General features: G+C 34.8%; 1 protein-coding gene across 1 annotated transcript in view; it reads left to right on the top strand.

Moving 5' to 3' along the window:
* lobo (coiled-coil domain-containing protein lost boys) overlaps positions 1-23,333 on the top strand; it is a 103,966-nt gene that overhangs the window by 34,992 nt on the left and 45,641 nt on the right. Inside the window, exons 4-5 of the mRNA XM_075299669.1 lie at positions 21,047-21,400; positions 21,952-22,624. Coding sequence (XP_075155784.1) covers positions 21,047-21,400; positions 21,952-22,624 — 1,027 coding nt within the window. The remainder of the gene's footprint in view (positions 1-21,046; positions 21,401-21,951; positions 22,625-23,333) is intronic.

Below are 23,333 nucleotides of genomic sequence, written 5' to 3'. Positions count from 1 at the left end.
GTATATGCGGCCCAAAGTTCGACCGGGCCTGCTCTTAAATACACCCAAAGAAAAAATATATTCCTTCAGAACGAAATTTTGTACAAACGAAATTCACGTTTATTACAAAGAAATTTCTTTAAAAGCAAATAAACATGAATTTACGAAAAACGTTTTAAGCAGCATCAAAAGAAATATTTAAAATTTCGTTACTCAAAAAAGAAAACTCAGTGTAGCCATCACCATGAAACGTATACAATAATTTTCTTTGAAAACATCTCATTGTAATGGATTGTCATATATAGTACATATAGAACACCACGACATTTGTTGCGGATAAAAATTGTGAGTACTAAGGTACTTTATTATGGACATTTGAGAGCATGAACTTTATATTAGAACTTCAAGTGAATTTGAGGCAAATATTCCTCTCTCAAGACAATCGGCTCGAATGGTACGGTTTCCGAACTCCAGGAGAGTTGTTATTTAATTTCTACGGAGAGTCTTAAATTTCTGTCTAAGCGTTCAGGATTATATGATTTCAGATCTGAATTATATGGATTTATACACTGTTAGAAAAATATGTTTTTCATATGTTCCGATATAAACAAAATGTGTTTCGGGCACAATTTTAAAACACAATATATTTAAGTGCAAACATGCAATGCTCCTAAACTAACTCTAAATGTTTGGGACATCTATGTTAATATGTTAGAATATATTATTTGAGCATGAATGTTTCATAAATTTGTAAATGTATATATGTGTGAATGCAAACATATATACATTTACAAATTTCGACTAAACATACATATGTTGTGATATTTTATTCAAAGCGACAGAGAGAGTATAGAGAAAGAAATAGAGATGGAGACCGGGAGAGTTGACGAAAGATATCAACATAACACAGCGAAAGAATCAAAAGAGAACAATTTCTGTGAAACCGCTTGTATGTTGTTTCGGTTTTATGATAAAGCCAAAAATTTGATATGCTTAAGTCTAAATATTATTTAATTTGAATAAAGAGAATAGACATTCGGAACCAAGAGAATAGACAAACAGCATATGTTTTCGCCTTGAGAGCAGCATTTTATGTATGTGTGGACATGTGTTTTGTTTATCATTTTGGCATTATGGGCACAATTTTTTTCTTGGTTCGTTAAAAGAAATCAGGGGTCTTCATAAAAATAACGAAAGGGCACTATACTCTTTTTAGAGTTGGGACAGTAAAATGAAATAAGGAGGAAATAGTGAAAAATTACACAGTAAAATGTATAAAAACAAAGTTTAGTTCCTCTTTACTAATAAGTAGTCCACGAGGAGTTGACGGACACCTTCAACTATAAAAGCGGGCATTAAGTTTGAGTTTTGCAGCTAAAACAATTTAAAAAGTTTATTTTCTTTAAAATGAATTATTAAAGAAAAATAAAGGGCATTTTTGAGCGATGGTGTTAAATGCTAGTAAAAAACTGTTCACGCCTAAATAAATTTATGTTTATATTATAAAATTATTTATGTATGTTTATACTCGACTCCACGTTCTTCTTTTGTTAGAGTTTTTGAATTCCTTCCAAATTTTAAAGTTTTGTACCAAAAACAGTTTTTTTGTTACAAAATTGTTATTTTTGCAATAAAAAAATAATATTTTATCCAAAAATCAGTCAATTTCGTTTATATAAAGCAGTGTTACTGACTATAAATCTTTAATAACCCACATTTCGAAGTTTCATTATAAAAATTTAATATAGTATAAATATAAATGTGTAAATTAAAAAAAAAAACAAAAACAAAGTGTTCGGTGGGAGCAGGGATTAAATCCACGACCCTTTGCATGCAAGGCAGACAAGCTAACCACTGCTCCACTTGGCAAACAAATGTATGTTTCTATTAAATAATGTTATGTTTGCATGGGCTCGTGGGCGCTGCAAACTATGCTATATAAATGTAACTTATAACGATAATTATCTACTGGTGACTATAACAGCTACGTAGCCCAGTGGATAGTGTGTTGGTTTACAAACTGAATGGTCCTTGGTTCGATTCTCCGTGCAGGCGAAAGGTAAAATTTGAAAAATTTATAAAAGTGAATAATTTCTTCAACATTATTTGTATTACAGAAAAAGGTGCCAAGAACTAAAAAATTTCGTGGAAGTGAAAATTACGAGTATGTTAGGGAATGACCACAATCGTCTTTGGGAAAAATTCTTCTATATAATATTTTTGGGCTCAAAATGCTTCCAAACATATAATATGTTCACATAAAACAAATATATTAATGTTTCGGCAGTATCCAATAATATATGTGCTTCCTGCAAAATATGTTTGGAACATATGTTAAAGAAGCGATTTTTTTTAGGGTGTATTTATTATACATGAGGTATCCCGTGTAAAAATTGGTGGATCTGTATCCACATGAGGTATCCCGTGTAAAAATTGGTGGATCTGGCCAGATATTATTAGATCTCCTGCCATATCTGATTAGATATGATAGTATATGTAGGCAGATCTGGTCAGATCCGAAAAATGGTAATATCTGATCAGATCTAATTCTAAAGGAATTAGATCTGACCAGATCTCAAATTTGGCCCACATCTAATTATATCTAATTTGATATAATTAGATGTTAATATATCTAATTATATATAATTTTATCTACAAATTTCCAAAATTAGTGAAATTACAGTAATTAATAAAAAAGATTTATTTTATGGTTTTATAATTTTTTTAATATTATAAGTTGGATCATAAGGTATAAAAGTATAATTACAAAAAACAACAAAAATAATATATATGTACATAGCCACTAAGGGTCCTGGCATTTAAATTTCCCAAGGCGTTAGTACATTGCTCTCTACACACAGTTCTGTAATCGCAATTCCTTTATTTGGCTACTCGGAATGAAAACTCTGAAAAATATAATATATACAGAAGAATTATCAGCTTATTTAAAGATGTATTTTTTTTAATAATACATATACTTACCAAAATTTGCTTCTCGTATCAAATAATTTAAACCAACGCTATATTGAATGGTTTATGCGAAGCCCCAAATACCATACTATGAATAATTGCACGGTGCACAATGCAAATCATCTCCAAATTTTTATTCTATCGTTTTGATATTGGGTAATACTTGCTTCTATCGCAACTTCGGATATGGCCTGGTCACAAATCTTTACGTTGCTCCTCGGTCTCCTTTTAATCTTTTCCTGGACTACCACAACTTCATCCTCCTAGAAAAGAGGAAATATTCAATATATAACCAGTAAGGAAAGTCTAAAGTCGGGCGGGGCCGACTATATTATACCCTGCACCACTTTGTAGATCTAAATTTTCGATACCATATCACATCCGTCAAATGTGTTGGGGGCTATATATAAAGGTTTGTAATAGAAAATAAAGGTTTGTCCCAAATACATACATTTAAATATCACTCGATCTGGAAGAATTTGATAGACTTCTACAAAATCTACACGGATGAAAAAGACTGTTTTTCATATGTTTGGCTATAAACATTATATGTTTGGAATACAAATTTTTAAACACAATATTTTTGAGTGCAAGCATATAATGTTCATAAACTAGCATAACATGTTTGGGACATATATGTTAATATGTTAGAACATATTATGTTTGGGACATAAAATGTTTGTAAATATAATATGCTTGGATGCAAAAATATGTTAATTTAGAAATAGCCTATAAACATATATGTGTTTAGTAGCCTGGAGCGCTATTTAACAGGGAGCGATATTGAATTAAGTTGGTGGTTGTTGCTTGTTATTACAAAATTAACATTTTATTTTTCCTTGGGCAATTGATCTGCTACTTCTTTGATCCTTACAAACTGTGTGGTCCGCTGTTCGAATCCCCGTCCGGCAAAAGGTAAAATTAAAATAAAAAAAATCATAAAATTGAATAATTTCTTCTACAATGTTTGTATCACAGAAAAAAGTGCTAAGAACTAAAAAATCTCGTGGAAGTGAGGAAGATGTGGGGGAATATACAATTAGGCAGAAACAAAATTTTGAGCATTCAGGTCGAAAACCTATGTTGTTAGCACCTATATTACCTGTTTATTTTCATAATTCATTATGATTGTAAATATATAAATAAATAAATAAAATTTTGAGCACAATATTGTTTGGGAGAATTTTTTTTAAGCATATAATATTTTTGGGTGCAAAATGCTTCAAAACATATTATATGTTCACATAATAACATATTGTTTTTTGGAAGACAACATTATTGAATTTGGATGCAAAAATACAAAATGTTTGGAACTTAGACTACCCAAACATATATTGTTTAGACCAATATGCTTTCAAACATATTATATATTGGAAGAGATCAAACATATAAATGTTTGGGCAATACCCAAAAATGTATATGCTTGAAGCAAAATATGTTTGGGAGTATATGTTACAGAAGCGATTTTTTGTGAGCGTGTATAGACTCAAAATTTAAGTCGGATAATGCACTAGGGTGGAACACAATGTTAGTAAAAAACCAGTAAGGAAAGTCTAAAGTCGGGCGGGGCCGACTATATTATACCCTGCACAACTTTGTAGATCTAAATTTTCGATACCATATCACATCCGTCAAATGTGTTGGGGGCTATATATAAAGGTTTGTCCCAAATACATACATTTAAATATCACTCGATCTGGAAGAATTTGATAGACTTCTACAAAATCTATAGACTCAAAATTTAAGTCGGATAATGCACTAGGGTGGAACACAATGTTAGTAAAAACCAGTAAGGAAAGTCTAAAGTCGGGCGGGGCCGACTATATTATACCCTGCACCACTTTGTAGATCTAAATTTTCGATACCATATCACATCCGTCAAATGTGTTGGGGGCTATATATAAAGGTTTGTCCCAAATACATACATTTAAATATCACTCGATCTGGAAGAATTTGATAGACTTCTACAAAATCTATAGACTCAAAATTTAAGTCGGATAATGCACTAGGGTGGAACACAATGTTAGTAAAAACCAGTAAGGAAAGTCTAAAGTCGGGCGGGGCCGACTATATTATACCCTGCACCACTTTGTAGATCTAAATTTTCGATACCATATCACATCCGTCAAATGTGTTGGGGGCTATATATAAAGGTTTGTCCCAAATACATACATTTAAATATCACTCGATCTGGAAGAATTTGCTAGACTTCTACAAAATCTATAGACTCAAAATTTAAGTCGGCTAATGCACTAGGGTGGAACACAATGTTAGTAAAAAAATATGGGAAACGTTTAAATCTGAAGCAATTTTAAGGAAACTTCAAAAAAGTTTATTTATGATTTATCGCTCGATATATATGTATTAGAAGTTTAGGAAAATTAGAGTCATTTTTACAACCTTTCGACTAAGCAGTGGCGATTTTACAAGGAAGATGTTGGTATTTTGACCATTTTTGTCGAAATCAGAAAAACATATATATGGAAGCTATATCTAAATCTGAACCGATTTCAACCAAATTTGGCACGCATAGCAACAATGCTAATTCTACTCCCTGTGCAAAATTTCAACTAAATCGGAGATAAAAATTGGCCTCTGTGGTCATATGAGTGTAAATCGGGCGAAAGCTATATATGGGAGCTAAATCTAAATCTGAACCGATGTCAACCAAATTTGGCACGCATAGCTACAATGCTAATTCTACTCCCTGTGCAAAATTTCAACTAAATCGGAGTTAAAAATTGGCCTCTGTGGTCATATGAGTGTAAATCGGGCGAAAGCTATATATGGGAGCTATATCTAAATCTGAACCGATTTCAACCAAATTTGGTACGCATAGCTACAATGCTAATTATACTCCCTGTGCAAAATTTCAACTAAATCGGAGCAAAAAATTGGCTTCTGTGGGCAAATGAGTGTAAATCGGGCGAAAGCTATATATGGGAGCTATATCTAAATCTGATCCGATTTGGCTGATATTTTGCAAGTTTTTCGAGACTCATAAAATATTTGGATGTACGGAATTTGAGGAAGATCGGTTGATATAAACGCCAATTATGACCAGATCGGTGAAAAATATATATGACAGCTATATCTAAATCTGAACCGATTTTTTCCAAAATCAATAGGGATCGTCTTTGAGCCGAAACAGGACCCTGTACCAAATTTTAGGACAATCGGACTAAAACTGCGAGCTGTACTTAGGTTAGGTTAGGTTATGTGGCAGCCCGATGTATCAGGCTCACTTAGACTATTCAGTCCATTGTGATACCACAGTGGTGAACTTCTCTCTTATCACTGAGTGCTGCCCGATTCCATGTTAAGCTCAATGACAAGGGACCTCCTTTTTATAGCCGAGTCCGAACGGCGTTCCACATTCCTGTGAAACCACTTAGAGAAGCTTTGAAACCCTCAGAAATGTCACCAGCATTACTGAGGTGGGATAATCCACCGCTGAAAAACTTTTTGGTGTTCGGTCATAGCAGGAATCGAACCCACGACCTTGTGTATGCAAGGCGGGCATGCTAACCATTGCACCACGGTGGCTCCTTTGCACACAAAAATACATCAACAGACAGACGGACAGACAGACAGACAGACAGACAGACAGACGGACATCGCTAAATCGACTCAGAATTTAATTCTAAGACGATCGGTATACTAAACGATGGGTCTCAGACTTTTCCTTCTTGGCGTTACATACAAATGCACAAACTTATTATACCCTGTACCACAGTAGTGGTGAAGGGTATAAATATGGGAAACGTTTAAATCTGAAGCAATTTTAAGGAAACTTCAAAAAAGTTTATTTATGATTTATCGCTCGATATATATGTATTAGAAGTTTAGGAAAATTAGAGTCATTTTTACAACCTTTCGACTAAGCAGTGGCGATTTTACAAGGAAAATGTTGGTATTTTGACCATTTTTGTAGAAATCAGAAAAACATATATATGGAAGCTATATCTAAATCTGAACCGATTTCAACCAAATTTGGCACGCATAGCAACAATGCTAATTCTACTCCCTGTGCAAAATTTCAACTAAATCGGAGTTCAAAATTGGCCTCTGTGGTCATATGAGTGTAAATCGGGCGAAAGCTATATATGGGAGCTAAATCTAAATCTGAACCGATGTCAACCAAATTTGGCACGCATAGCTACAATGCTAATTCTACTCCCTGTGCAAAATTTCAACTAAATCGGAGTTAAAAATTGGCCTCTGTGGTCATATGAGTGTAAATCGGGCGAAAGCTATATATGGGAGCTATATCTAAATCTGAACCGATTTCAACCAAATTTGGTACGCATAGCTACAATGCTTATTATACTCCCTGTGCAAAATTTCAACTAAATCGGAGCAAAAAATTGGCTTCTGTGGGCAAATGAGTGTAAATCGGGCGAAAGCTATATATGGGAGCTATATCTAAATCTGAACCGATTTGGCTGATATTTTGCAAGTTTTTCGAGACTCATAAAATATTCGGATGTACGGAATTTGAGGAAGATCGGTTGATATAAACGCCAATTATGATCAGATCGGTGAAAAATATATATGACAGCTATATCTAAATCTGAACCGATTTTTTCCAAAATCAATAGGGATCGTCTTTGAGCCGAAACAGGACCCTGTACCAAATTTTAGGACAATCGGACTAAAACTGCGAGCTGTACTTTGCACACAAAAATACATCAACAGACAGACAGACGGACAGACAGACAGACAGACAGACAGACGGACATCGCTAAATCGACGCAGAATTTAATTCTAAGACGATCGGTATACTAAAAGGTTGGTCTATGATTACTCCTTCTTGGCGTTACATACAAATGCACAAACTTATTATACCCTGTACCACAGTAGTGGTGAAGGGTATAAAAATAGGAACAAAACAAAACAAACAAAAGGCGTTGCTAATGGTGATAGTTATGGGGTGATATTTTTGAAAACAAAAAGACAGTTGTGTCTGAAAGTTATACATTTTATAAAGAAACTTCAAAATGATATTTAAATGGGGTTCTTTAAACTGCCACAACATATAAAGATTGTTTGGTTATGCTCACCACTTGCTGTGATGTGCGACCGAATATACGACCTTGTAACCAAGTATATCACGTTAATATTCTCGTAACAACACACATTATATTTACACAAAAACATATACACATATTTTTTATCCGTATTACAGAATTGGTTCATGATTTAATGTGATATATAATTAGATATGGATCTATATATAGTATATTTAATTAGATATGATGTCATATATGAAGATATACAATTACACGGATGAAATAGACTGTTTTTCATATGTTTGGCTATAAACATTATATGTTTGGAACACAAATTTTTAAACACAATATTTTTGAGTGCAAGCATATAATGTTCATAAACTAGCATAACATGTTTGGGACATATATGTTAATATGTTAGAACATATTATGTTTGGGACATAAAATGTTTGTAAATATAATATGTTTGGATGCAAACATATATTAATTTAGAAATAGCCTATAAACATATATGTGTTTAGTAGCTTGGAGCGTTATTTAACAGGGAGCGATATTGAATTAAGTTGGTGGTTGTTGCTTGTTATTACAAAATTAACATTTTATTTTTCCTTGGGCAATTGATCAGCTACTTCTTTGATCCTTACAAACTGTGTGGTTCGCTATTCGAATCCCCGTCCGGCAAAAGGTAAAATTAAAATAAAAAAAATCATACAATTGAATAATTTCTTCTACAATGTTTGTATTACAGAAAAAGGTGCTAAGAACTAAAAAATCTCGTGGAAGTGAGAAAGATGTGGGGGAATATACAATTGGGCAGAAACAAAATTTTGAGCATTCAGGTCGAAAACCTATGTTGTTAGCACCTATATTACCTGTTTATTTTCATAATTCATTATGATTGTAAATATATAAATAAATAAATAAAATTTTGAGCACAATATTGTTTGGGAGAATTTTTTTTAAGCATATAATATTTTTGGGTGCAAAATGCTTCAAAACATATTATATGTTCACATAATAACATATTGTTTTTTGGAAGACAACATTATTGAATTTGGATGCAAAAATACAAAATGTTTGGAACTTAGACTACCCAAACATATATTGTTTAGGCCAATATGCTTTCAAACATATTATATATTGGAAGAGATCAAACATATAAATGTTTGGGCAATACCCAAAAATGTATATGCTTGAAGCAAAATATGTTTGGGAGTATATGTTACAGAAGCGATTTTTTGTGAGCGTGTAGATCTTACCAGATATGACTGATATAAATAGATATAACAACATATATAATGAGATCTCGAATGAGATCTAATCATATATAACACTATACATAACACATCTCCGTAGATCTATTTATATATACAACCCTATCTGAGCAGATATAACTATATATACTTTGATATTATTAGACATGATTAAATCTCTCAATTTTTACACGGGATACTATAAAAAGCACAATTTCTTTAAAAATCGAAATAAACGATAAGGTCCTCAGGCAATGATAAAAGGTCCGTCGACAATATGACAAGATCGCGTTTATCTGCTAAAAATTTGGATGCCTTCATATTTTTGAGAAGTTACTTTAAACCATGCATGATGTACAAAAGGATTAACACAAGTGTACGAAAATACACCTAATCTAATCAAAATCTTTCAAATGTTTTGCTGAATAACACAGCGATATAAATTTTTTTTTTCATAATTTTTCGTTTTTCTTTTCTTGTTGAGTTGGCAATTTGAAATTGTGTTTTAATTTACTCTTATGTTCTTTTGTTAATAAAATTGAATTAAACTAAATAGGTTTAATGTATGGCAATTTTTTGGTGCTGTAGATTGTTATTACTTAAAATATTGAAAAAATCCCGAAATTTTCGGGATCCCGAAGAAAATCCCGGGATCCCGGGATTCTATATTTTAAAATACCGAATCTCCGGGATCCCGAATGACAGCCCTAGTGTGGATCCAAACATATATAAATTTAGAATTTGCCTACAAATATATATGTGTTTAGAAAGGGAGACCGAGCGAGTATGCTGCAAGTAAAAAATGGAAGTAACAAATTGGCGCCTTAAAAATGTATACACACAAAGAAAATTTTATTAAAACTTTTTTTTCTACCAGTCTATGCCTAAGGTGAAACATAATATGTTTGAACACTACAAATAATATTTTGTTTGGACCAATCCTGAGAACATATAAGCTTGAAGCAAAATGTGTTTGAGGCATATGTTACAGAAGCGATTTTTTTGAGGGTGTACGTGAGGGTGACTTTTTTTGTAGGGTTTTAAAAGAAGCAAAGAAAAGATGATGGAAATCGAATCATGATTGCATATGTGGCAGCTAAAACAAAACTTCATACAACCGAGGTGACTAACTTTCAATCAAAGACAATACACAAAAGGAAGATGGGAAATTGGCTACTGAGCACATCAAAGAAATTAAGTGCAGGAAATAAATTTCCATAAAGGGGAAAATGTATTTCTTTTATGTTAGCCTGATATCAATGTAGGTTAGGTTAGGTTAGGTTAAAGTGGCAGCCCGATTAAAATTCAGGCTCACTTAGACTATTCAGTCCATTGTGATACCACATTAACTAAAAGTACCTATTACATATGGGCACTTCTAGTTTTAACCGCTGAACCTTCTTGATTATTTTTCTTTGTTGAACCAACCAGATTGTTCCAAAAACAGTAGCAGACTGCTTAAGTTAACGTTTTCCAGATCCGCCAGTAATCTGAAGCTATATGCTCCTAAAAGTTGCTTGCGCTTTACACAAAATGCAGGACACTTACACAAGAGGTGTTTAATTGATTCTTTTTCCTCCGCATCATGACAGCTCATACAATAGTCATTATACTTCGCGCCAATAGTTTTTGCAAAATCGCCTATCAGGCAGCGACCCGTTATAGCAGATATCAGGAGTGATATCTGATGTCTCGAGAACATTAGCATATCTAGTGTGCGGTTTAAGTTGAAATGGGGCCATATTTGCTTGGTGTCGTTACAACCCTTGCAATTCTCCCATCGAACATTTGCCATCATAACAGCCTTCTCACGTAGCATGAGCTTGCAGGTAGCTAGGGGCATACCAACAAATTCTAGTTCCCCTGGAATATGTAAGGTAGTCCCTAGCCTTGCCAACTCATCCGCTTCGCAGTTCCCCGGTATGTTCCTATGGCCAGGCACCCATATTAGGTGAATATTGTACTGCTCAGCCATCTCATTGAGAGATTTGCGGCAGTCGATGGCCGTTTTCGAGTTGAGGAACACAGAGTCCAAGGATTTTATTGCAGGTTGACTGTCTGAGTATATATTAATGCCCACATTTTTTGGAACATTACTTCTCAGCCAATTCGCCACCTCTCTTATTGCTAATATTTCAGCCTGAAAAACACTACAGTGATTAGGTAATCTTTTCGCTATTCGAAGTTCCAGATCATTAGAATATACTCCGAACCCCACTTGTCCATCCAATTTGGAGCCATCAGTGTAGAAATCTATATATTCTTTATTCCCCGGGGTCTGTGTGCACCACGCCTCACTGTTGGGGATTAGAGTCTCAAACTTCTTGTCGAAAAGTGGACTCGCCAAAGTGTAATCCACTACGTTAGGCACATCTGGCATTATTTTGAGGACAGAACTGTGACCGTAACCTTTTTCCGACCACAGCGATAGTTCGCGCAACCGCACAGCCGTTGTTGCAGCTGACTGTTTGGCCAAAATGTCTAAAGGCAATAGATGCAGCACGACATTAAGGGAATTTGTTCCTGTCTTGCTGAATGCGCCTGAAATACACAAACACGCCATACGCTGAACTTTATCTAAACAAGTCGGTTTCTGAAGTGCCGGCCACCAGACTACAACACCATATAGCATTATAGGTCTAACCACTGCCGTGTATAGCCAATGCACAATTTTTGGTTTCAGTCCCCACTTTTTTCCTATTGCCTTTTTGCATGAGTACAAAGCTACAGTTGCCTTTCTCGCCCTTTCTTCAATATTAAGCTTAAAGTTCAGCTTCCTGTCCAAAATAACGCCAAGGTATTTTGCACATTCACCAAAGGGAATTTCAATACCCCCTAAGGAAATAGGCCTAACCGTGGGAGTTTTGCGATCGTTGCAGTACATGACTAATTCTGTCTTTGCAGGATTTACCCCAAGACCATTGTCTTTCGACCATTTCTCAGTCATCCGGAGGGCCCTCTGAATAATATCTCTGATTGTGGATGGGAATTTTCCCCTGACTGCCAGAGCCACATCATCTGCGTATGCCACCACTTTAATCCTTTCTTTTTCTAGAGTAACCAGAAGGCTATTTATAGCAACATTCCAAAGAAGAGGTGATAGAACTCCTCCTTGGGGAGTGCCTCTGTTCACATACCTTTGTATGTTTGCTTGTCCTAGTGTGGCTGAAATACGTCTCTTCATTAGCAGTTCGTCTAACAGCCTGAGTATACATGGATCAACATTCAGAGTTGTCAGTCCATTTAATATCGAGCTCGGATGGACATTATTGAACGCCCCTTCGATGTCTAGAAACGCCACGATTGTGTATTCTTTGACAGATAGTGAGCTTTCAATAAAGCTGACTAGTTCATGTAGTGCGGTCTCAGTAGACCTGCCCTTCGAGTATGCATGCTGTCCTTTCGAGAACAACCTTGAATCGATGCTAGTTCTAAGATAAATATCTATCATCCTCTCCAGAGTCTTAAGTAGGAATGAGGATAAGCTGATTGGTCGGAAATCCTTCGCCCTCGAGTGAGAGGCTTTTCCCGCTTTAGGTATGAAAACGACTTTTGTTTCCCTCCACTTTCCTGGGATGTATGATAAGTTGATACATCCTTTATATATTACTGACAACCAGGGGATAATTTTGTCAGTTACAGCTTGTAACTCCGCCGGAGTAATTCCATCAGGTCCGGGGGATTTGAATGGTCCAAAGTTATTTAGCGCCCATCTTATTCTAGTTTCCGATACAATTTCCTCGACAGGAAACGACCGCTGAGCAACTGTGGCACCGCCAGTACATGGTTCAACCGTCTGATTTCCAGGAAAATGTGTGTCCAATAGTACCTCCAGCGTCTCCTCACTGGACGTTGTCCAATTTCCCTCCGATGTTTTAATGAAACCTGGAGCGGAGTTGGTGGATGCTAGAACCTTCCGTAGTCTGGAAGCCTCGGACGTATTCTCAATACTGCTGCAGTAGTCATTCCAAGAGTTATGCTGAGCCTTTCTCAGTTCTCGCTTGTATCCTCTCAGATTCCTCTTGTAAGCGTCCCAGTCCTCAGGGGCTCTGGTGGACTTTGCCTTGTTAAAGAGCTTCCTGCAGGATTTCCTCATATTACTTAATTCCGTAGACCACCATGGTGGTCGATGTTTCCCTCTTGGCTTTCCTCTAGGGCATGCAGCTTTCAGTGAGATGTTGAAGGCCTTAGTAATCCGCTCCACTGCGTGTTCGATATCTTGCACATTTCTCATATTTGTCTCTGTTATTTCCGGTATCATCATATTGAACGATTCCCTATACCTATTCCAGTCAGCTTTCCTAACATTTGGCGAAAATATGGTCTTGGTGATATGAACATCAAATTTGAAACTGATGCAGCGATGATCTGAGAAGCTGTGTTCACTTAAAACATGCCACTCAGATATCATTTCATTCAGTTCTTGCGACGCCAAGGTGATGTCCAAAACCTCTTGCCTGTTTTTAGTGACAAAGGTTGGGGCATCTCCCTTGTTGCAAACTACCAGATTAGTACGCAAAATAAACTCTATTAGCGACTCTCCCCTTGCATTAGTATCACTACTTCCCCAAATACTATGATGCGCATTCGCATCGCATCCCATAATGAGTTTCGTCTTTGTTTTCAGTGACTCCTCAACTAAGGTCTTAACGGCACATGGAGGCATCTCCCTGTCATGTCCCATATAGACCGAAGATACCCAATATTTGCATTTGGCTATTTCTAAATTGGCAACGACAGTGTCTGCATTGCACATTGAAGGAAGCAGAAACAAGTTAAGCTCGTTTTTAGCAATTATACAGGCTCGAATTACATCATTACCAGTATACTGCAATAGTTTGAACCCCGGAGTACTTAATTCACATATTTTGTTTCTATAAACATATGGTTCTTGAACAAGAACTATGTCTATGTCCCCTTTCATCAGGAGAACTTTTAAGGCAGCACATGCAGCCTTACAATGATGAAGATTTATCTGGAGGATCCGTAGGACCATCGAGATTTTCAACAACCGTCACATCAGCCGCTTCAATCGAGTCATCAAGAATGTCCTCTTCAGAGATATCGGTGACTCTCGCAATAACCATAGGTTCGACTTTGGTGAGTTCTGAGGCAATAGAAGCCTCCTCACGCATACGGTATCTATCCATGTCTTCAACTTTGGTATCTCCCTCGACTTCGCAAGAGGATCCGCTTACTTCTGATTCAGACAGAGGCTTGTCCATTTCTGAATCCTTTAGCTGATCGTTTTTATACACCTTCATTTGGATATAATGAAAGCCATAACATACACGGCCCTGGGACTTTGCCAGATGTGGCAAAGACTGAGTGTTCAATATAAACACTGCATGCCGTCTTGGTCCATCCACTTCATCCAAACGGCCAACCTTCCAATCAGCTGTTGGAAGATCTGGATTGCATCGTTTCAGTCTATTTAAAATAGATTCAGGGTCAGAAGGGTTTGCAGGTATCCAGGCATGTGCTCTAGGTCTAGCCGGTATGTCTTTCTTCTCGACTAACTCTAGAGCAGCTCCTTCCCAAACTTCACCAATTAGTATCAGAGCAGCTTTAAAACATTCTATAGACCTCTGGTCCTCAAATGCGACTAGCTTAAATCGTCCTTGATACCAACCAGCCTCTTGGTGTCGAGGATCTGGGCCGGGAAACTTTTCCAGCACCTGTGAGTAGACGACAGACAGAGCATTCTCAATTTCCCCCCATTTTTGCTTTGGAACCATACCGTCCAATGCTCCTTTATTAATGATAGCCATCACAAGGCTATCTTTAGCAACTGAGGCAAACGATCTTTGATCCCTTTTGGAGGATGGCAGCTCATCCGGCGATCGTTCCCTTTTTCCAGTCTCAAGAATTCCTTGAGCCCATTTTAAGGAATCGCTTTGTTTAGCCGACAGCGTGCTTGGGTCGACTGATCCTAACTTCTTTAGGATAAACAAAGCATTTCTGCGTTCCTTGAATCTCTTTCGTGAGGGATTACCTCCTTTTGATGTCGTTACCTTAGAAAAAGTTCGACTTGTCAGAGTGTCGCCACCTGTCGACCCGTCTACAGGTCAACTAATTCATCAATGTAGGCTGGTTCAATGTCCAAATCATTTAAACTACACGCTCACAAAAAATCGTTTCTGTAACATATACTCCCAAACATATTTTGCTTCAAGCATATACATTTTTGGGTATTGCCCAAACATTTATATGTTTGATCTCTACCAATATATAATATGTTTGAAAGCATATTGGTCTAAACAATATATGTTTGGGTAGTCTAAGTTCCAAACATTTTGTATTTTTGCATCCAAATTCAATAATGATGTCTTCCTAAAAACAATATGTTATTATGTGACCATATAATATGTTTGGAAGCATTTTGCACCCAAAAATATTATATGCTTAAAAAAAATTCTCCCAAACAATGCTCAAAATTTTATTTATTTATTTATATATTTACAATCATAATGAATTATGAAAATAAACAGGTAATATAGGTGCTAACAACATAGGTTTTCGACCTGAATGCCCAAAATTTTGTTTCTGCCCAATTGTATATTCCCCGACATCTTTCTCACTTCCACGAGATTTTTTAGTTCTTAGCACCTTTTTCTGTAATACAAACATTGTAGAAGAAATTATTCAATTTTATGATTTTTTTTATTTTAATTTTACCTTTTGCCGGACGGGGATTCGAACAGCGGACCACACAGTTTGTGAGGATCAAAGAAGTAGCTGATCAATTGCCCAAGTAAAAATAAAATGTTAATTTTGTAATAACAAGCAACAACCGCCAACTTAATTCAATATCGCTCCCTGTTAAATAGCGCTCCAAGCTACTAAACACATATATGTTTATAGGCTATTTCTAAATTAATATATGTTGGCATCCAAGCATATTATATTTACAAACATTTTATGTCCCAAACATAATATGTTCTAACATATTAACATATATGTCCCAAACATGTTATGCTAGCTTATGAACATTATATGCTTGCACTCAAAAATATTGTGTTTAAAAATTTGTGTTCCAAACATATAATGTTTATAGCCAAACATATGAAAAACAGTCTTTTTCATCCGTGTAGAAATTATTACAATATTTATTCGAGCTTATTGGACAGGAAGATTAAGGGAATTGACATCATTAAGTTACTGAAAAGAAAATGCCAGAACCCATCTCGCAAGCCTACTATACATACACCCTCAAAAAAAATCGCCTCTCTAACATATGTTCCAAACATATTTTGCAGGAAGCACATATATTATTGGATACTGCCGAAACATTAATATGTTTGTTTTATGTGAACATATTCTATTTTTGGAAGCATTTTGAGCCAAAAATATTATATGCTTGGAAGAATTTTCCCCAAAGAAGATTGTGCTCATTCCCTAACATAATTTTCACTTCCACGAAATTTTTTAGTTCTTGGCACCTTTTTCTGTAATACAAATAATGTTGAAGAAATTATTCAATTTTATAATTTTTTTAAATTTTACCTTTCGCCTGGACGGAGAATCGAACCGAGGACCATACAGTTTGTAAGCCAACACACTACCACTGAGCTACGTAGCTGTTATAGTCACCAGAAGACAATTATCGTTATAAGTTACATTTATATAGCATAGTTTGCAGCGCCCACGAGCCCATGCAAACATAACATTATTTAACAGAAACATACATGTGTTGGCAACGTGGAGCAGTGGTTAGCATGTCTGCCGTACATGCAAAGGGTCGTGGGTTCAATCCCTGCTCCGACCAAACACCAATTGTTTTTTTTTTTAATTTACGCATTTATATTTATATTATATTAAATTTTTATAATGAAACTTCGAAATGTGGTTTATTAAAGATTTACAGTCAGAAACAGTGCTTGATATAAACGAAATGGACTGAGCTTTTGGATAAAATATGATTTTTTTATTGCAAAAATAACAATTTTGTAATAAAAAACTGGTTTTGGTATAAAAGTTTGATATTTTGGAAGGAATTCAAAAACTCTAACAAAGGAAGAACGTGGGGTCGAGTATAAACATACATAAATAATTTTATAATATACACAAATTAAATAATATTTAGAATTAATTTAAATAATATTTAGACTTAAGCGTATAAACTTTTTGTCCTTATCATAAAGCAGTTTCCGAAACAACATATAAGCGGTTTCACAGAAATTGCTCTCTTTCGATTCTCTCGCTGTGTTAATTTGATATCTTTCGTCAACCCTCCCGGTTTTTATCTCTATTTCTTTCTCTATACTCTCTCTCTCTCTCTCTCTCTTTCGCTCTCTGAATAAAATATCACAACATATATATGTTTACTCGAAATTTGTAAATTTATATATGTTTACATTCACACATATAATTTTTATGAAACATGCATGCCCCAAACATAATATATTCTAACATATTAACATATGTGTTCCAAACATTTAGTGTTAGTTTGAGAACATTACATGTTTGCACTTAAATATATTGTGTTTAAAAATTGTGCCCGAAACACATTTTGTTTATATCGAAACATATGAAAAACATATTTTTCTAACAGTGTATATGTTTCAGTGTTGGCCACTTCACAGTTCCACAGTCTTTAGCGAGATCTGGCCGGGTGAGATGATTCAATTTGGTTCTTTATGTTAATTTCTTATGAAATTTACATACGAGAATTATTCTTCCCAAATTGAACCATTTTTCGTATAACTTTACAATCCCCTAATCTTATTATTTTTTTTATTGTATATTCCCCGACATCTTTCTCACTTCCACGAGATTTTTTAGTTCTTAGCACCTTTTTCTGTAATACAAACATTGTAGAAGAAATTATTCAATTTTATGATTTTTTTTATTTTAATTTTACCTTTTGCCGGACGGGGATTCGAACAGCGGACCACACAGTTTGTGAGGATCAAAGAAGTAGCTGATCAATTGCCCAAGTAAAAATAAAATGTTAATTTTGTAATAACAAGCAACAACCGCCAACTTAATTCAATATCGCTCCCTGTTAAATAGCGCTCCAAGCTACTAAACACATATATGTTTATAGGCTATTTCTAAATTAATATATGTTGGCATCCAAGCATATTATATTTACAAACATTTTATGTCCCAAACATAATATGTTCTAACATATTAACATATATGTCCCAAACATGTTATGCTAGCTTATGAACATTATATGCTTGCACTCAAAAATATTGTGTTTAAAAATTTGTGTTCCAAACATATAATGTTTATAGCCAAACATATGAAAAACAGTCTTTTTCATCCGTGTAGAAATTATTACAATATTTATTCGAGCTTATTGGACAGGAAGATTAAGGGAATTGACATCATTAAGTTACTGAAAAGAAAATGCCAGAACCCATCTCGCAAGCCTACTATACATACACCCTCAAAAAAAATCGCCTCTCTAACATATGTTCCAAACATATTTTGCAGGAAGCACATATATTATTGGATACTGCCGAAACATTAATATGTTTGTTTTATGTGAACATATTCTATTTTTGGAAGCATTTTGAGCCAAAAATATTATATGCTTGGAAGAATTTTCCCCAAAGAAGATTGTGCTCATTCCCTAACATAATTTTCACTTCCACGAAATTTTTTAGTTCTTGGCACCTTTTTCTGTAATACAAATAATGTTGAAGAAATTATTCAATTTTATAATTTTTTTAAATTTTACCTTTCGCCTGGACGGAGAATCGAACCGAGGACCATACAGTTTGTAAGCCAACACACTACCACTGAGCTACGTAGCTGTTATAGTCACCAGAAGACAATTATCGTTATAAGTTACATTTATATAGCATAGTTTGCAGCGCCCACGAGCCCATGCAAACATAACATTATTTAACAGAAACATACATGTGTTGGCAACGTGGAGCAGTGGTTAGCATGTCTGCCGTACATGCAAAGGGTCGTGGGTTCAATCCCTGCTCCGACCAAACACCAATTGTTTTTTTTTTAATTTACGCATTTATATTTATATTATATTAAATTTTTATAATGAAACTTCGAAATGTGGTTTATTAAAGATTTACAGTCAGAAACAGTGCTTGATATAAACGAAATGGACTGAGCTTTTGGATAAAATATGATTTTTTTATTGCAAAAATAACAATTTTGTAATAAAAAACTGGTTTTGGTATAAAAGTTTGATATTTTGGAAGGAATTCAAAAACTCTAACAAAGGAAGAACGTGGGGTCGAGTATAAACATACATAAATAATTTTATAATATACACAAATTAAATAATATTTAGAATTAATTTAAATAATATTTAGACTTAAGCGTATAAACTTTTTGTCCTTATCATAAAGCAGTTTCCGAAACAACATATAAGCGGTTTCACAGAAATTGCTCTCTTTCGATTCTCTCGCTGTGTTAATTTGATATCTTTCGTCAACCCTCCCGGTTTTTATCTCTATTTCTTTCTCTATACTCTCTCTCTCTCTCTCTCTCTTTCGCTCTCTGAATAAAATATCACAACATATATATGTTTACTCGAAATTTGTAAATTTATATATGTTTACATTCACACATATAATTTTTATGAAACATGCATGCCCCAAACATAATATATTCTAACATATTAACATATGTGTTCCAAACATTTAGTGTTAGTTTGAGAACATTACATGTTTGCACTTAAATATATTGTGTTTAAAAATTGTGCCCGAAACACATTTTGTTTATATCGAAACATATGAAAAACATATTTTTCTAACAGTGTATATGTTTCAGTGTTGGCCACTTCACAGTTCCACAGTCTTTAGCGAGATCTGGCCGGGTGAGATGATTCAATTTGGTTCTTTATGTTAATTTCTTATGAAATTTACATACGAGAATTATTCTTCCCAAATTGAACCATTTTTCGTATAACTTTACAATCCCCTAATCTTATTATTTTTTTTTAGAATTTTCGATTTGTTACTACACTAATGTACCAACAAATCGAAATCTATTTTTAAAGACATTGCTGAATTCACCTGATTGGCGAACGATCACACAATGTCTTGTTTCTAGTCAACAACAATTACTGTCAACAACAATTACTGTGATTTTGTTGTTGCTTAAAATTTTGTTTCATTAAGAAAATTAAGTTTTTCATTAAAAAAAAAAAACGAAAAACAAATAAAAAAATACAAACATGTATGGCCAACACCGTCAATGCAATATTGGTGTGACGCATGCCAATTTCCCATCTTTCTTTTGTGTATTGTATTTCCTTTCAATGCCTGGGAGCTACCGTAGTGCAATGGTTAGCATGCCCGCCTTACATACACAAGGGCGTGGTTTCGATTCCTGCTTCGACCGAACACCAAAGAGTATTTCAGCGTTGGATTATCCCACCTCAGTAATGCTGGTGACATTTCTGAGGGGTTCAAAGCTTGTCTAAATGGTTTCAATGCAATGCGGAACGCCGTTCGGACTCTGCTATAAAAAGGAGGTCCCTTGTCATTGAGCTTAACATGGAATCGGGCAGCACTCAGTGATAAGAGAGAAGTTCACCAATGTGGTATCACAATGGACTGAATAGTCTAAGTGAGCCTGATACATCGGGCTGCCACCTAACCTAACCTTCAATGCCTATAGGCCTGCACGTTGATCCACAAACTTGCAACACAACTCAGAGGAAAACACCTCAGCTTTCACACAAAGAAAATTATGTTGATATCTTTATCAATTTAAAAGTTGCAAAACTATATCCAAAAAAAGGTATTTGGAACCAGAAGCTGATATGGATAGAATATGTTTTTATTATAAAAGTATTCTTTTTGGTAGCGCTATAACGATTACCTTTTTCTGTGTACACTATTTTAGCCAAATCGTTTGATATCGCCGGCCACTATACTCCGAAAACGGCGCGGAAATAGTTTTGAAATGGCTACGTTACTTTGTAGCATGCTTATTGGTGCTGGCTTCGATACTGTGGTGGTATCAGGGGTTGCACGCACGGAAGTAGTAGACAACGACCAAAGTGCTGTGTTATACCCAAGCGACATCTACCGTTTTGGAAATGAAAATCAAGTAGACCCTGAACCTGTATTGGACAATCAGTTTACCTTGGGAGCAATGCCTGATTTAGAGAGTCAGTTGGAAAACAATATAGCAGCTATAGTGAAACAAAAAGAAGACGAGAAGAAACGAATAGAAGAACTTCAACGAGAAAAAGAGGTAATTTTTTACTATTTTTCTTAATATTAGAGATACAGAAGTCGAAAAGTCGTTTTGCAATATTTGAATAAACTGGGTGCCAATAGTAGCAATTTATTTTGATGTTTTACTATCGATATGTTGGTTAAACTCGATATAGAAAATATTAAAAATTGGACGGTGAAAACTGCTTTTTGCCGCAAAAAAAAAGTGTTTTTGGCCATAGTGCAATGTACGATTTTTATATATAAAATATAGTCCACATTAAATAATTATATTGTGGACGAATTTTTTTAGTTGAATTTTGTACGCAATCCAAGGTGGATGGTAAATATATTCCATTTTGGCTGGTCGAATTTCGGCCGTTTATAAGTGTTTTAATATACAGTAATCACATCATACTTATGTCCAAAACTCTTTTATATTCGGGTTCATGAAAATAAGATAAAAAGACCTCTGTGTCTTCTATACAGAGACACTTCAGGCGAACATTAAAAAAAAAAAAAAATAAACTAGATTCACCAAAGTTATCAAAATGTAGTCAGATTATGTTTGTGTCTTTTTATTGACAGGAATTGGAACAACGTGATGCGGATAGATTCCGTTTTCGCAGACCACATGCATGGATTGCAATAATAAAAAATTCAACTGTTGATATGAATTCCGACAAAGAAATGGAGGACAGTGCGGGAGATGGAATTGAGGTTGATTTCATTGAGGCTTCGACTGGCTTCTATCGTAGTAGCAGTTGCATGGACTATATCTTAATAGACAGTGTATGGAACCACACCCAGTACTATGTGAATAAACAAACATACGTGAGGGTTGGAGAGATTCGATGGGATCTGCAAAATACCCACGATTGGGAACGTTTGTTGCCGGGCGAATGCATAGAAAAAAAGCTGAGCGATGAATCTGATATTATGAAAGAAAAACACATAAATACCATTCCTTCTTGGGTCTCCAAATTGCACATTGACGAAAAGGAATTTGAAGAAAGATTTCCAAAGTTACAAAAAACAATTCTGTATAAGAAAGTTAAGCATCAAAGATTCTCACCATACTTCAATAGAGATGGCAAAGTCATACAATTAACGCTATATAATGACGATGGATATGAGGAACCGATTATGGATTGGGCATTTTTCGAAAATCGTGCTGACATGCTATTGGAGGTTAAAAACGATTTTAAAAAATCAAAAGTTGAAGAAGTATTTGGAAATGGTCGCAAGGACAATTTAAAGTGTAAGTCCCATTTAGTGCTTTCTCATGCTATTTTTAAGAGGGTCGAAAATCGACATTACGACCTTTTGCACAACACAAAAAAAAAACAAAAACAAGTATACACGAGGAGAAGAAACATGATTGACACGATCATATTCGAAGAGCAAAATAATATGATAGGAGCTATTTTTGCGGCGACCATGTAACATTTTCATTTGCAACCATGTTGGCTCAGTGAACCCAGTTCTAAGAAAAATATAATTGTCCTCATGTTTGAACAATATCATGATCAAAAGAATTTTGTTTAAATTAAAAGACAATGGTCACGATCTAAAATGTTATGGTATTCGTCAAAAATGTTTTTCTTCCAGTTAAAAGAACAGGGTCACAACCTAAAATGTTACGATCTTTATGAAAAAACTTTTTTTGTCGGCGAAAAAAGGACGCCACTTGAGAAAAGAAAACACAAAAGTAACTTTAATTATTTATTAACTAATTCCTTGTTTATTTGTATTTATAGTGTCGTACAAGCAACCAACACATATTTATAAACACTCTGCTTTGGTATGAAAATCATATGTACATGTTCAAAGTTTTTATAAAATTATTTTCGCTGCAAAAAAATTTAAAAAATTTAATGGTTACGAAAAAATGTACGTGGTATTTATGACCATGTAATGGTACATGATTTTCCCGAACATGTAATGGTCTCAAATTCTATCATTTAAAT

This window comes from Haematobia irritans, chromosome 3, assembly GCF_050003625.1.
Source record: "Haematobia irritans isolate KBUSLIRL chromosome 3, ASM5000362v1, whole genome shotgun sequence".
Lineage (NCBI taxonomy): Eukaryota > Metazoa > Arthropoda > Insecta > Diptera > Muscidae > Haematobia > Haematobia irritans.
The sequence above is the reverse complement of the archived record's forward strand: the minus strand, read 5'-3'. Positions and strand labels throughout refer to the sequence as shown.